Below are 15,732 nucleotides of genomic sequence, written 5' to 3' on the forward strand. Positions count from 1 at the left end.
GCGCCAAAGCCGCGCCATCTCATCCAGAACCGTCGAAAAGCCGAAGTCCCGAAGCTGCAAAAAGACAAGAAGTCACGAAAAGAGCCAAACCTGAAGTCCCGAAGCCACAAAAAGACCCGAAGTCACAAAAAGAGCTGAACCTGAAGTCCCAAAGCCACGAAAAGAACCAAAATCACGAAAAGAGACAAACCTGAAGTCCCAAAGCCGCAAAAAGAATAAAAGTCATGAAAAGAGCCGAACCTGAAGCCACGAAAAGACCTAAAGTCACAAAAAAGAGCCAAACCTGAAGCCCCGAAGCCTTAAAATGACCCAAAGTCATGAAAGAGCCAAACTTGAAGTCACAAAAAGAACCGAAGTTACGAAAAGAGCCGAAGTTGAAGTCCTGAAGCCACAAGTTCAGTTCTACTGAACACCAATGTGTGTTTTTTTATTTTTTTAAACCCCTAGCCACCAATGTATTATTTTAATACTCTATAGGCCCTGCCACCAATGTTTTTTGTTTTTTTTAAATATTCTCTTGGTTCCCAATGTTTTTTTTTAACTTGTAAGGGGGGCCCTGGCGCTAATGTTTTTTTAAAAAACTTTTATGAGGGGCCATAGCGCCAATATTTTTTTTTTAACTTATGAGGGGCCCTGACCACCAATGATTTTTAAAAAACTTTTATGGGGGCTCTGGCACCACAGTTTTATTTTAACTTAAAGGGGGGTCCTGACCATCAATGGCTTTTTATAACTTGTGTGTGGGGAGGTGTTTACTGTTTTTAGCGCTTATGTCTGTGTGGTCTTTTAACTGTGGTGTGGGTGGGATCTGGGGTGGGGCTTGGCGGCTGGGGTGGTCAGGGCCCCACAAAATTTTGTTGTACGGGCCCCATGATTTCTAATGGCGGCCCTGCTTGGAATCATACCTTCCAACTGTCCCGTTTTTTATGGGACAGCCCTGCTTTTCACAACTCAACCTGTAGTCCCGCATTTGCACTGAAATGTCACGACTTAGTTCTGCACTGAACAGCCAGAAAAAGATACAGAGTTTCCAACTCTGTAGAAACTCTCCTTCCCGTCTTTCAATGTCTTGTGCGGCTGCCTCAGCGAGGATGGAGGGCTGTAACTAGTGAATGAAGGGAAAGCCTTGCAGCCTTGGGAGAGCCCAAATGGCCTTGCATCTCACTCGGTGCCTGGTAGGAACTCTCTTCTTGCCCTGTCACTGGGGAGGCAGCAAAACCGTGATGTGTCTCAGCGCCCTGACGTGAAGAAACGCGTACCGGGAACATAAAGTGAGCGGCGGCAGCGTCTTCTAATGTGTCAGCCATGCGTGCGGGAAGCAACAAGTGTGCCCTGAGCTACCAGGTACCTACTGAGCCTCTCCGCTGTTGTATTATATGGTCCCATCGCTCACACAGGCAAGGGGGCAGTGACAGCTTGGCTGCTGCCTCTGGGTAATGGCTTTAGTAGGATGAAGCTGGAAATGGTACCAATGAGTGTGCAGCTGGATGTGCAGGGAACTCGGCTGACAGTGAGTGAGACTGACCCCCAGTAGCTGTCAGTGTGCCCCTATGTGACTAAATGCCAGTACCTGCCAGTAACCCCTATTCCCCCCTGCATGTAACACTGACTCCCTGTACCGGCCTAAACCCCCAGTGCATGTGTATATGACTTTCAGTGATTCTCTGAGGTCCCCCGTGGGAGTGACAGCACCGGACAGTGACATGGAATTTCAAGTCGCACAGCCCGGAGTTATCTTTTGTGGCAGGAGCCGGATCCCATCCAGCAGGTTACATAGAACAGAGCAGATACGGTGACTTCGCACCCTACTCATCACTGGGGGGGCAGAGACATGTCAGAACCTTCTACCCACTTTATGGCTTCTCTTACTGCGGGGTAATGGGGGGAGTTATCCCGTTATCTCCTCTCATTTTCTGGCATTATCACTCTGGCCCTCATAATATATTGGTGGTGCCTGTAAACTGCACCGACGCTGCAGAGAGATTCCCTGGTCTGCGGTGTATTTCAGTTAACCGGCCATGCTCATTTGGCTGCTGCTGTGCAATTTCATCTCAACTTGTGTCACCTCAGTACTGGGCTTTGCTCCATAGTTAATACAAAATCACCAGTGGCATAACTGTACTAACACATAAAAACCACAGAAATTAGTTTCCTAACCTGCCGAAGTTTGTAAAATGGACATGGTAATTAGGGGGTGTGGCCACAAAAATGGCTGTGGTCAAAACATTTGCGCTGCAAATCTTTTTGTCCCTCTTTCTGTTTCCAAAATGTTGGGAGGTATGTTTGGGATCAAAAGATATAGTTATAAGAAGCAGGACCAATCCAGATCAGTAACTATGACTGCAAGTGCTTTTATTGAGGAAAATTGCAACACAACATGTTTCGGGCTAGGCCCTTTAAAGAAAAATCATCATGTGACTGGGTGTCCTCCAATCCTTGTTCAACCAGGGAGTGATATGGGGTGAGTAGTTGTATTGGTTGTATGGGGTGAGTAATTGTACCATGCTACAATAAATGTATACGATCTTTCATTGGGATATGGGGTTTTCTGGATATGGGATTTTTCTGTAATTTGGATCAAACCCTACCATACCCTGTCTGCTAAAAATGATTTAAACATTTTATAAATCCAAAATGCCACCAATATGAATTCATGCTGCTTAAGGTCGCCAACGAGCGGATCTTTGAAGTGGTCGATATCGGGCTGATCCGATCGTGGGCCCTATAGGTATGTATTAACCTCTTCCCTGTCAAAACCTTCCATTCAAGCACATACATTACTAACCCCATCCCTTTCAGACTGCTTTGTATTAATCCCAAGTACTTTCTCTGTTGACCGCTTCACCAATTACATACACTGTCTTTCCCCAAGTTGGTCATAAAGAGCGATAAAAGCTGCTGACTCCAGAGCAAATCCACAACTTATCAGCCCATTTGTGTGGTCATGACTACCCGAATAATATCTGTACAAAAATCGGGTAAGATATTTAAGTGGAACTCACATTTATTGGGGTGAGTACTTATTTGTGTCCTGTGTACCCCTGGAACTATAGCAGGGTGACTTTCACCCCAATGTTTCTATATATCTGTAACCTTGTTATGAGCTAAGGGGGCCCAGTCTGAAGGTCAGTTAGGGGGAGATGTTGGGGTGAGTGCTTATTTGTACCCTGGGTACCCCTGGAACTATAGCAGGGTGACACCCCAATGTTTCTATATATCTGTAACCTTGTTATGAGCTAAGGGGACCCAGTCTGAAGGTCAGTTAGGGGGAGATTTGGGGTGAGTGTTTATTTGTACCCTGGGTACCCCTGGAACTATAGCAGGGTGACTGTTACCCCAATGTTTCTATATATCTGTAACCTTGTTATGAGCTAAGGGGACCCAGTCTGAAGGTCAGTTAGGGAGAGATTTGGGGTGACTGACTATTTGTACCCTGGGTACCCCTGGAACTATAGCAGGGTGACTGTTACCCCAATGTTTCTATATATCTGTAACCTTGTTATGAGCTAAGGGGGCCCAGCCTGAAGGTCAGTTAGGGAGAGATTTGGGGTGACTGACTATTTGTACCCTGGGTACCCCTGGAACTATAGCAGGGTGACACCCCAATGTTTCTATATATCAGTAACCTTGTTATGAGCTAAGGGGACCCAGTCTGAAGGTCAGTTAGGGAGAGATTTGGGGTGACTGACTATTTGTACCCTGGGTACCCCTGGAACTATAGCAGGGTGACTGTTACCCCAATGTTTCTATATATCTGTAACCTTGTTATGAGCTAAGGGGGCCCAGTCTGTATCTCTGTAACCTTGTTATGAGCTAAGGGGGCCCAGCCTGAAGGTCAGTTAGGGAGAGATTTGGGGTGACTGACTATTTGTACCCTGGGTACCCCTGGAACTATAGCAGGGTGACACCCCAATGTTTCTATATATCTGTAACCTTGTTATGAGTCTGAAGGTCAGTTAGGGAGAGATTTGGGGTGAGTGATTATTTGTACCCTGGGTACCCCTGGAACTATAGCAGGGTGACTTTCACCCCAATGTTTCTATATATCTGTAACCTTGTTATGAGCTAAGGGGGCCCAGTCTGAAGGTCAGTTAGGGAGAGATTTGGGGTGACTGACTATTTGTACCCTGGGTACCCCTGGAACTATAGCAGGGTGACTGTTACCCCAATGTTTCTATATATCTGTAACCTTGTTATGAGCTAAGGGGGCCCAGTCTGAAGGTCAGTTAGGGGGAGATTTGGGGTGAGTGCTTATTTGTGCCCTGGGTACCCCTGGAACTATAGCAGGGTGACTGTTACCCCAATGTTTCTATATATCTGTAACCTTGTTATGAGCTAAGGGGGCCAGCCTGAAGGCCAGTTAGGGGAGATTTGGGGTAATTACTTATTTGTACCCTGGGAACCCCCCAAAACTATATCAGGGTGACTGTTACCCCAATGTTTATATATATATCTGTAACCTTGTTATGAGCTAAGGGGGCCCAGCCTGAAGGCCAGTTAGGGGGAGATTTGGGGTGAGTACTTATTTGTACCCTGGGTACCCCCGGAACTATAGCAGGGTGACACCCCAATGTTTCTATATATCTGTAACCTTGTTATGAGCTAAGGGGGCCCAGTCTGAAGGTCAGTTAGGGGGAGATTTGGGGTGAGTGACTATTTGTGTCCTGGGTACCCCTGGAACTATATCAGGGTGACACCCCAATGTTTCTATATATCTGTAACCTTGTTATGAGCTAAGGGGGCCCAGCCTGAAAGCCAGTTAAGGGGGGATTGGGGGTAAATGTTTATTTGTGCCCTGGGTACCCCTGGATCTATAGCAGGGTGATTGTTACCTCAATTTCTCTCTATACATATATCTCTGATACATAAGGCAACTTTTATATAATAATAACAACAATAACTACATATATACCCAGGCAGAATGTAGAAAAGAAATGTCTCAGAGGAATGTAGAAAAGATGGGGCTCCACAATATCATATCTACAATCCTCCAGCTGTTAAACTACAACTCCCAGCATCCCCTGGCAGCATTAGACTGTTGAGTAGATGTTGAGAACTGTAGTTTATCAACTGCTAGGGGCCTACAGCCTGGATTTTCCAATCAAAAAGATAGAAGAAAACTAAATCTAACAATTACTATATGACAATTAATAATTAGTAATCTATACTTTGACCAAAGGAATAATCTTGGAAAACTCCTTTATAATAAACTTACTTTTTATTACTTGTCTTTCTATTCGGGCCCTCTTCTAATTGTATTCCCGTCTCTTATTCAAATCAATCCATGGTGGCTAGGGTCATTTGGACCCTAGCAACCAGACTGCTAAATTTGCAAACTGGAGAGCTGCTGAATAAAAAGCTAAATTACTGAAAAACCACAAATAATAAAAATTGGAAACCAATTACAAACTGTCTCATAATATCCCTCTCTGCATCATACTAAAAGATGGACCCCTTTAAGTTTACTTTATTTAAGTAAGAACCCCTTTAATGGAACAAAAACAAAAGTAATTGTTTTTTAAAATATTACAATATAATTTACTTTTGCTCTAAACTCAGTCATTAATAACTTTATTATTTAGTATCCTGGCATAATTGAATAATAAAATATTGTTTATAAAAGGCTGCTAGGAAAATAATATTAACCCTTTCTTTTAATTACAGTGGGATTTTAGTTTTCGCTCTGCATTTTCCCTTAGATCTCTGGGGAACGAGCCACAGAATAATGGATTCTCAGTCTGGAATATTAACACTTTTACTCAACAAAAAAAATAATAATAACAGGAATAGTGCAAAGGTAACTCAGCAGAAGTCACACAGAAATAACCAGAAGTAACAGGAACCATATTATTCATATACATTTTTCAGTGCTCAGGTTATACAGGCCTCATCATTCCCCCCTCAGTCCTTTCTGTTATTCTTCTTACCAGCAGCATTACGTAGAGAGTCCTGGTACACAGAACAGTAGTCCTTTTGGCTGAATGGGCAGAACCTGCGGGTGTGGGCATTTTCCCCGGTGGCACCACACAGAGAGCACACATAGTTGCGCAGGATGGGACACACCACCCGGCCTTGTTTGTCCTTCAGGTTGTGCTTGCTGTAGATCCGCTTGGACTCTCCATTATGTTTGCAGAAGCTGCACCCTGCTGTGGGCTCTTCCAGTACCGGGGACACTGTAGCTTGGTCCTGTGCTTGGAGGTTTGGTTTTCTTGATACAAACAGCCTTGGACTATCCCTTGGGCAGACTCCACCACTCATTGGCATCTCTTGCTCTCTGCCTCCTATTGGCACATCTTTCTCTGAGCCACCCCATGGGATTTCTTGCTCTCTACCTTTCCTTGGCACCTCTTTCTCTGTGCCACCCCATGGGATCTCTTTCTCTGTGCCTCTCCATTGGATCTCTTGCTCTCTGGCTCTACATGGCACCTCTTTCTCTGTGCATCTCGGTGGGATCTCTTGCTCTGTGCCTCTCCATGGCATCTCATGCTGACTGTTGTGCATTGGCGCCTCTTTCTCTGTGCCACTCCATGGGATCACTTTCTCTGTGCCTCTCCATGGCACCTCTTTCTCTGTGCCTCTCCATGGCACCTCTTTCTCTGTGCCTCGCCATGGCACCTCTTTCTCTGTGCCTCTCCATGGCACCTCTTTCTCTGTGCCTCTCCATGGCACCTCTTTCTCTGTGCCTCTCCATGGCATCTCATGCTGTCTCTCAAGCATTGGCACTTCTTTCTCTGTGCCTCTCCATGGGGTCTCTTGCTGTCTCTCAAGCATTGGCACCTCTTTCTCTGTGCCAGTTCTTGGCACCTCTGGATCTCTTGCAGCCCTCTCCTGTGCCATCTGTCTCACAAGAGCATTCAGGCCAAGGTAATCCTTCCACATGTCAAAGTGGTTCATGGTGTCTCCTGCTCACTGAGAAGTAGAAGTGTTTCTCTCGGGATCTGGTCAGTCTAAGCCCAGCTTTAGCTTTGGGATGCTCTTTTCTTGTCCCCTCCTCCCATCACCCACACTCACTCCTCCCAGAGGGGTAAAACAATTCACTTTCAGCCAGTCAAAGAGATTAGGACAGACCTGTCTGGTGCATAGAGACGAGTTGGGGGGGTTGGGGGGTGAAGGTTACTGAAAACTTTTTATCCTGTCTCTGCCAGGTACATGCTGTCTGTAAGCAACCCCCTTATAGTGGAACAGTCCATGTTGTGATTCATGGTTCATACAGTGAAATGATCTATATGTTTCTATCTAACTTATATGATAGAAAAAAACATTAATATCTGCATTTTATTTGGGCATTTTTAATGCAACTGTCAGCTTTCAGCTTTTGGTGGGTGCTGGGATATGTCAATCAGAAACTGAATGGCTGCAGGTTTGGCTGATATTTAGAGGGTTATTTAATAAAGCGCAATTTTTTTGCAGTGTCCGTTTTGACGCCGGAAACCCAAAAAAGTCACGGTAAAAAAGATGCGTTGAGAAGCTGTTCCGAATCCGAAAATACCCTATGTAAAACCTGGCGAATTCATCTAAAAGTCAATGGCAGATGTTCCCTTAAGCATTTTAAAATGCTCAGAGTTTTTGAGGTTTGACGTAAAAAATTCTGGTTTTCCCACGACAATCCAATAAAGTTGCAGTTTTTCCCGATCCGATTTTTCCTGAGTTTTTTTATTGATAAGGTCAAATCGTGGACTCTAGTTTGGTCAGACTTTTTTTATTTAAAAAATCTGAAAAATTTGGATTTTGATAAATGACCCCCTAAGTGTTACTGTTACCATATTGACCTGTTGTTGCCATCTTAACAACTGGCTCCATCTTGTCTCACTGTCACTAGACTGAGTATCTTGTGAGCATCTCTTCCTCCCTTGTGCTTCCCAGTCACAGCACCTATAGCAGAGATATTCAACCTACAACTATGCAAATCTTGTTGAACTACAGCTCCCAGCACCCCCAGCAGCTGAAGGGTGAGTTGTGAGAAAACAGGGTAGTATAAGAGACAGCAAGATAAAAAAGGGGGGGGCACTAGATTGATGTACAGGAGACAGAGAATGACAAGGGTGAGTAGGGTACAGAAAGGCAAGAGGAGACAATAGGCTGTACTGCATTAACCCCTGCCCTGCCACACTAGTTAAGATGCAAATGCTGATCCCTAACCTGCCAGAGAATACACTACTAAACCCACCCCAGTCAGAATGCATGGTATTAACCCCTTCTTTAGCAGACCAGACAATATTATGCACTTTCCTTCCAGATGCAGCCGTTCTAACCCCATGCTTTTCATGCCCTGGCATTAAACCTTTCCTGTCAAACCTCAGTTTTATCTCCAGGATCCTGCCCCTCCTCCCATCTAACCCCAGTTTTATCTCTGAGACCCTGTAACCCCAGTTTTATCTCTGAGACCCTGTAACCCCAGTTTTACCTCTGAGACCCTGTACCCATTCAATCTAACCCCCGTTTTATCTCTGAGACCCTGTACCCATTCAATCTAACCCCAGTTTTATCTCTGAGACCCTGTACCCAAACAATCTAACCCCAGTTTTACCTCTGAGACCCTGTACCCATTCAATCTAACCCCCGTTTTATCTCTGAGACCCTGTACCCATTCAATCTAACCCCAGTTTTACCTCTGAGACCCTGTACCCATTCAATCTAACCCCCGTTTTATCTCGGAGACCCTGTACCCATTCAATCTAACCCCAGTTTTATCTCGAGACCCTGTACTTGTTCAATGTAACCCCAGTTTTATCTCAGATAAGGCTAAAGGAATACATTTTCAGCCAGCCAAACCCAAAGTGGGTAAAAAGCTTTTTGGGGGGGGGGGATTACCTTATCTTTTCCTGGTGCATGCCATCTATGAGCAGTTCCCCTGCAATAGAAATAACAAGGCTGATATCCATGTTATCACCTTTATAAATTAATGGGTCTCCTGCAAACTGCAAAGAAATGAACACGTTATATGTATCTATGTAAATCAGAGGTAAATACTAATATTTAACACACTAGGCACATGACTAGGTGACACAATTGCGACTAATATATAATCCATTGGATGCCAGAAACAGCAAGGTACTATATATATATATGTCAGTGGTAATTCTCAGGGCCTCACAGGTGGCCCTTGTATTTCTATAAAGTAGGTCTTTAAACGTTATGGCATTTCCAGCTCCCCAGCACCCCCCAAACAACTGACATCTTGGGGCAGGACGGTGATGTTTGGGGTTTGATGTCACAGGGACGCGGCCTCTGAAACCTGGACAAGCTGCTGGTCTGTCAGACCACATTCTATATGGCACCCATGCTATTTGCCCTTATTTGTATTCCCTACAGACAACCCTTAGGCCAATGATACATTCTCTGCCAGGGTATTTCAGCCGGTGAAGAAACGCTCCATACCCTTCTGTCTGCCATTCATTTAGATGGAAGCTGCCTGTCAGCACCAGTGAGCAGTGGTTTTGAGGGAGAGAAATGTGTCCATTTATGGAATGAAAACCATCAGGAGTGGGTTCCATGCAAGTAAATGAGAGGTATCAGGTACTTTTCTGGCACCGGAGAAACACTATGGGGCAGATTTATCAAGGGTTAAATTTCGAGGGGTTAAAACCCTCGAAATTCGACCATCGAATTGAAATCCTTCGAATTCGAATATCGAAATCAGACGATTAAATCCTTTGAAACGAACGATTTTTAGCAATCGATCAAAGGATTTTTATTCAATGCCAAAAACTTTAAAAAAAAATGCACTGGAAGGTCACCCATATACTTTGGCGAAGTATTGAAATCGAAGGATTTTTAAAGAGACAGTACTTAGACTATCGAATATTCGAACGATTTTTACTTCGAATCGAAGTCAAAGTAAATTCGAAGTCGTAGTATCCCATTCGATGGTCGCAGTATCCAAAAAATAACTTCGAAATTCGAACTTTTTGGACTTCGAAAATTCACTCGAGCTTAGTAAATCTGCCCCTATGTGTGCAATTGTCTTACTGCCACCATCTTGCCCTTCTGTTAGCCCTTGTCTTGAACTACATAACCCCCCAGAGCCCTATTTCAGGTGCTTTCAGGTCACCCACGAATCTTCACTACTGTGGGGCGACTAAAGTCCCAGAAATACTTTCCCACCGGCAAGAAAGTGAACGCCGGCAGGATGGCATAAGTGACGATTCGATTTCCGAAGTCGCCCGAAGTTTCCTTGTGAGCCATCTTCAGTTTGGGCACACCACCAGCAATTTCAGTTACTGGCAATGGAGAGGCATTTTCGGGAGATTTCGCGCCCGCATCCGTGTCAAAATTACCAAACGAGCGGATCGCTATGTGTATGGCCACCTTTAGGGTGGTGGCACACGTGAAGATTCAGGGGAGAAGAATGCGAATCGCCGGCGAGACGGCATACATTTCCGAAGTTGCCTCACAAGGAAACTTCTGGAGACGGAAAATGTCGGGACTCTCCACACACGGTCCGAAAATCGTACGAATCGTGGATATTTGCGTCAATGTTCAGCTTTAGTGCTGAATCGTCAGACAGAGGTAGAATTCTATTGTTTCTCCCTGTATATCTGACAATTCAGCTCTAACCGTGTGTATTGAAACAAACCATCTTTTTTGCAGGAATGATAGTAATTGTTCCATCTCTGGCCACCGTCTCAGTAGAGATAAGGATGAACTGAGTCTCCTGGATAGAAAAGTGAGGGGTACTCACGCTAATCAGTTATCTGAAATGACAAACAAAGGATTAAAGCAAGTTCAGTTCAAGAGCAATTGTTTTCCCAAAAATATAGACCACCTGTAACATTTGTTACACAGTATATAAGCTATAAAGAGGCGGTTAAGTCCACTTTTAATATGTTATAGAACAGCCCGTTTTAAGCAATTGGCCTTTTTTTTTTTTTTTATAGTTTTTATTGTTTTTTTTATAGTTTTTGAATTATAATTATTTGCTTTCTTCTTCTGACTCTTTCCAGCTTTCAAATGGGGGTCACTGACCCCATCTAAAAACAAATGCCCTGAAACATTACACATTTGCAAATTGTCTCAGAATGTCACTCTCTACATCCTACTAAAAGTTCATTTAAAGGCAAACTACCCCTTTAAGGGCACACACAGTGGATCCATATTGTTTGCAGGCAGAGAGAAGTGGATGGGCTGTACTTCACTCGTTCCTGTAGCGCCATTCACAGTCATGGTGTCGGCCTGTGACTGTTTAGGGTGGGTCTCCATAATCCCCTTTTTATAATGTGAAGTTCTTCCCTACTGCTGAAAATAGTGATTAAAATGAGTTCAGCAATGGGAAGAAACGGTGTAATTTTAGTACTTAAGACTGTATAGTCGTCTGCAGGGCCGCCATCAGAAACACACAAGTTAAAACCATTGGATCCCACATAAAAGTTTTTAAAAATAATAATTGGTGTTCAGACCCCCCCCCCTGATAAATTAAAGAAAAAAGCATTGGCACCAGGGCCCTCCATAAAAGTTTTTTTAAAAAACCATTGTTGGCCACGCCCCCCATACAAGTTAAAAAGAAACATTGGTGCTCAGGGGCCCCATAGAATGTTTTAAAAATAAATTGGTGGCAGGGGCCTATATAATACTAAAATAATACATTGGTGGCCACAGGTTTAATAAAATAAAACACATTAGCGTTTAATGGAACTTACCTAAGGCTCCTTTGGAGGCTTCAGGTCTTTTTTTTAGGCTTCAGGACTTCCACTTTGGGTCTTTTTGTGCCTTCAGAAATTAAATTATTGGGCTTTTCACGGCTTCAGGACTTCAATTTCGGGTCTTTTTGCAGCTTCAGGAATTCAACTTCAGGTCTTTTCGCGGCTTCAGGACTTCAACTTCAGGTCTTTTCGCGGTTTCAGGACTTCAACTTTAGGTCTTTTCGAAGCTTCAGGACTTCAGTTACGGGTCTTTTCGCTGCTTCAGGACTTCCACTTCAGGTCTTATTGCGGCTTCAGGACTTAAATTTCGGGTCTTTTTGAGGTTACAGGACTTCAACTTTGGGTCTTTTTGCGCTTCAGGACTTCAACTTCAGGTCTTATCGCGGCTTCAGGACTTAAACTTTGGGTCTTTTCGAAGCTTCAGGACTTCAGTTTCAGGTCTTTTCAAGGCTTCAGGACTTCAACTTCGGCTTCTTTTCGTAGCTTCAGGACTCTAACTTTGGGTCTTTTCGCAGCTTCGGGACTTCAACTCCGGCTTCTTTTTCGCAGCTTCAGGAATTCAACTTCGGCTTTTTTTCGCGGCTTCAGGACTTCAACTTCGGGTCTTTTCGCGACTTCAGGACTTCAATTTCAAGTCTTTTCGCGGTTCATGACTTCAACTTTGGGTCTTTTCGAGGCTTCAGGACTATAATTTCATGTCTTTTTTGCAGCTTCAGGATTTCAACTTCGGGTCTTTTCCCGGCTTCAGAACTTCAACTTTGGGTCTTTTCGCGGCTTCGGGACTTCAACTTCAGGTCTTTTCATGGCTTCAGGACTTCAACTTTGGGTCTTTATTCGTGGCTTTGGCACTTCAGGTCTTTTGGCAACTTTGGTGGTTGGGGTGCCCCCTTGATGGTGACCCAGGCCATGTGCATGTTTCAGTCCCTCCTGCAATTTAGTGCCTGATGCCTTGTGGGGAAGCCAACTGTCCCACTTTCACATTGGGTGAAGAGGTGGGGGGTAGCGACCTCCAGTCTGTGTCGTGTGAGATCTGGGAAACATAATGTTTATAATAAACTTAGGACCTTCCTGCTTTGGTACAATGTATCAGTTGTGCCTAGGACCAAGGTTACAAGGAAACTATTAGAGTCTTTCTATTAGAACTGACATTTAGTAGAAAGCAGCCATTTACAATTGAGACAATTGCCACTTTGTCATGGTCGGTAGGATAAGTGGGACCTTAACTACCGCATGAGGTCAACTGCTACAATAAACATAACAAAAATTATTTTTGCACATCATTAGGCCCAGGTGTGGCCTCATTTTACTTACCTAGCAGAACCTGCCGTCTAGGGGGCCCAGGTGAGGGACTAATAACTGAGCCCATTTAGTATTGGTAACTATGTTATTTGTCAGTAGGGGGTATAGCACTAGCAATTATAAACAACAGAAGGTTAATTTACTACACTGCTGTAAATATTAATGCAGCTTTTTTGACTGATATACCCTAAAGCAGTCATATGTAAAGCAGTGATTTAAAGGATGTGAGTGAATGTATAATTTATGAGGGGGCTATTCTAAGCACTTTTGTTATTTACATTGATTATTTATTTTTAATTCCAAGATATTAAGGGATACATGTACTGTTAATATGAATGAATTTTGTTACAACAGCGCCACCTGCTGGTCAGTTTCCCACCAGTCTGACCAGCAAGTAGTCAAGGAAGTTGTCAGGAGAAAGAAAGAGGCTGCTCTGATGTTCTTCTGCTTAGGAAAGATGTGAGAAAGGTTTTGAATTCTTTTCCTAAGCAGAAGAACATCAGAGCAGCCTCTTTCTTTCTTAGTCTCCCAAAATCACTGGAAGCCTGAAGCAACACATGGGTTTTACTCTTAGGAGGGGTTTCCCCTAGGGAAATAAAAAATGAACTGTCACAGTTAAGGAGCAGATGGCTGGGTCAGTATCAACCAGAATCAGGATAAGGTTCCTGCAAGTCTGACTATTCCTATCAAAGAATAAACATTGCACAGTTAGTGCTCACAACCCATCTGCACCCCCAGAATCTTTTGCTGAGCCCTGTGTGTCAGATTTATGGCAGACGTTTCTTACAGAGATAAAGCTGATACACACAGTTCAGCAAAACTCTCCTTGGAACAATCCATCTTATCAGCCCAGACAGTGTTTGTTCTTCCTTTAACTCTTCCCAAGCCTTGCTCTCCAAACTTGATACTGCTGCTGCTGCTGGCATAAGGGGAGATTTGGGGTGAGTGCTTATTTGTACCCTGGGTACCCCTGGAACTATAGCAGGGTGACTGTTACCCCAATGTTTCTATATATCTGTAACCTTGTTATGAGCTAAGGGGGCCCAGCCTGAAGGTCAGTTAGGGGGAGATTTGGGGTGAGTGCTTATTTGTGCCCTGGGTACCCCTGGAACTATAGCAGGGTGACACCCCAATGTTTCTATATATCAGTAACCTTGTTATGAGCTAAGGGGGCTCAGTCTGAAGGTCAGTTAGGGGGAGATTTGGGGTGAGTGCTTATTTGTACCCAGGGTACCCCTGGAACTATAGCAGGGTGACTGTTACCCCAATGTTTCTATATATCTGTTACCTTGTTATGAGCTAAGGGGCCCAGTCTAAAGGTCAGTTAGGGGGAGATTTGGGGTGAGTGCTTATTTGTACCCTGGGTACCCCTGGAACTATAGCAGGGTGACTGTTACCCCAATGTTTCTATATATCTGTAACCTTGTTATGAACTAAGGGGGCCCAGCCTGAAGGCCAGTTAGGGGGAGATTTGGGGTGAGTGCTTATTTGTACCCTGGGTACCCCTGGAACTATAACAGGGTGACTGTTACCTCAATGTTTCTATATATCTGTAACCTTGTTATGAGCTAAGGGGGCCCAGCCTGAAGGCCATTTAGGGGGAGATTTGGGGTGAGTGATTATTTGTACCCTGGGTACCCCTGGAACTATAGCAGGGTGACTGTTATCTCAATGTTTCTATATATTTGTAACCTTGTTATGAGCTAAGGGGGCCCAGTCTGAAGGTCAGTTAGGGGGAGATTTGGGGTGAGGGCTTATTTGTACCCTGGGTACCCCTGGAACTATAACAGGGTGACACCCCAATGTTTCTATATATCTGTAACCTTGTTATGAGCTAAGGGGGCTCAGTCTGAAGGTCAGTTAGGGGGAGATTTGGGGTGAGGGCTTATTTGTACCCTGGGTACCCCTGGAACTATAACAGGGTGACACCCCAATGTTTCTATATATCTGTAACCTTGTTATGAGCTAAGGGGGCTCAGTCTGAAGGTCAGTTAGGGGGAGATTTGGGGTGAGTGCTTATTTGTGCCCTGGGTACCCCTGGAACTATAGCAGGGTGACACCCCAATGTTTCTATATATCTGTAACCTTGTTATGAGCTAAGGGGGCCCAGTCTGAAGGTCAGTTAGGGGGAGATTTGGGGTGAGTGCTTATTTGTGCCCTGGGTACCCCTGGAACTATAGCAGGGTGACACCCCAATGTTTCTATATATCTGTAACCTTGTTATGAGCTAAGGGGGCCCAGTCTGAAGGTCAGTTAGGGGGAGATTTGGGGTGAGTGCTTATTTGTACCCTGGGTACCACTGGAACTATAGCAGGGTGACTGTTACCTCGATGTTGGCATAACTGAAAACCACTGCTGTGCACATATGCAGAAATATATTACCAGCTACATAAAAAAACACAGATAGACTTGTGAGACTCATTCTCATCTTGTGACTGATCAGCCTGTCTCATGACTTGTGCTTATTGACACTGGGGGACCCTGAAGTTAATGGCACCCTGAATATGGGTTCTCTCCGCGTGCTATGTCAATAGGTGCAGCACATACAGAAATGCGACGAGTGTAATTTTGATGCAATTCCGAATGCAACTGTGCCGAGTGTAGAGCTCAGCTTGTATGTGTCAGTGGTAGAGAAGCAAATGCTCCCTGAAGTGCAATGGCACTGACTAGCCACTCACTAGCCACTCACTAGCCACTCACTAGCCACTCACTAGTCACTCACTAGCCACTCACTAGCCACTCACTTTCCACTAATGATAACAATGTGCTCCATCCCATTATGAACACAAAGGCA

The 15,732-nt window shown here is 44.4% G+C and overlaps 1 protein-coding gene across 2 annotated transcripts; it reads right to left on the reverse strand.

Moving 5' to 3' along the window:
- Window positions 1–5,629: 5,629 nt before the first annotated feature.
- nanos3.S (nanos homolog 3 S homeolog) lies at window positions 5,630–8,130 on the reverse strand. Of its 2 annotated transcripts, XM_018239656.2 has the most exons (2): window positions 6,778–8,130; window positions 5,630–6,696 (listed from the first exon to the last, which is right to left on the reverse strand). In XM_018239656.2, exons 1-2 carry the CDS (start codon window positions 6,892–6,894, stop codon window positions 5,902–5,904), a joined length of 912 nt encoding a protein of 303 aa, XP_018095145.1. In that variant the 5' UTR covers window positions 6,895–8,130; the 3' UTR covers window positions 5,630–5,901. The 2 variants fall into 2 exon arrangements, with proteins under 2 accessions (XP_018095145.1, XP_018095144.1); XM_018239655.2 differs by having other exon boundaries at window positions 5,640–8,126.
- Between the last annotated feature and the right edge of the window lie 7,602 nt (window positions 8,131–15,732).

The sequence above is a fragment of the Xenopus laevis genome, chromosome 3S (genome assembly GCF_017654675.1).
Source record: "Xenopus laevis strain J_2021 chromosome 3S, Xenopus_laevis_v10.1, whole genome shotgun sequence".
In the NCBI taxonomy this organism is placed as follows: domain Eukaryota; kingdom Metazoa; phylum Chordata; class Amphibia; order Anura; family Pipidae; genus Xenopus; species Xenopus laevis.

Coding starts and splice junctions, on each gene's coding strand:
- nanos3.S (XM_018239655.2), bottom strand. CDS start 6,894: ATGAACCACTTTGACATGTGGAAGGATTACCTTGGCCTGAATGCTCTT.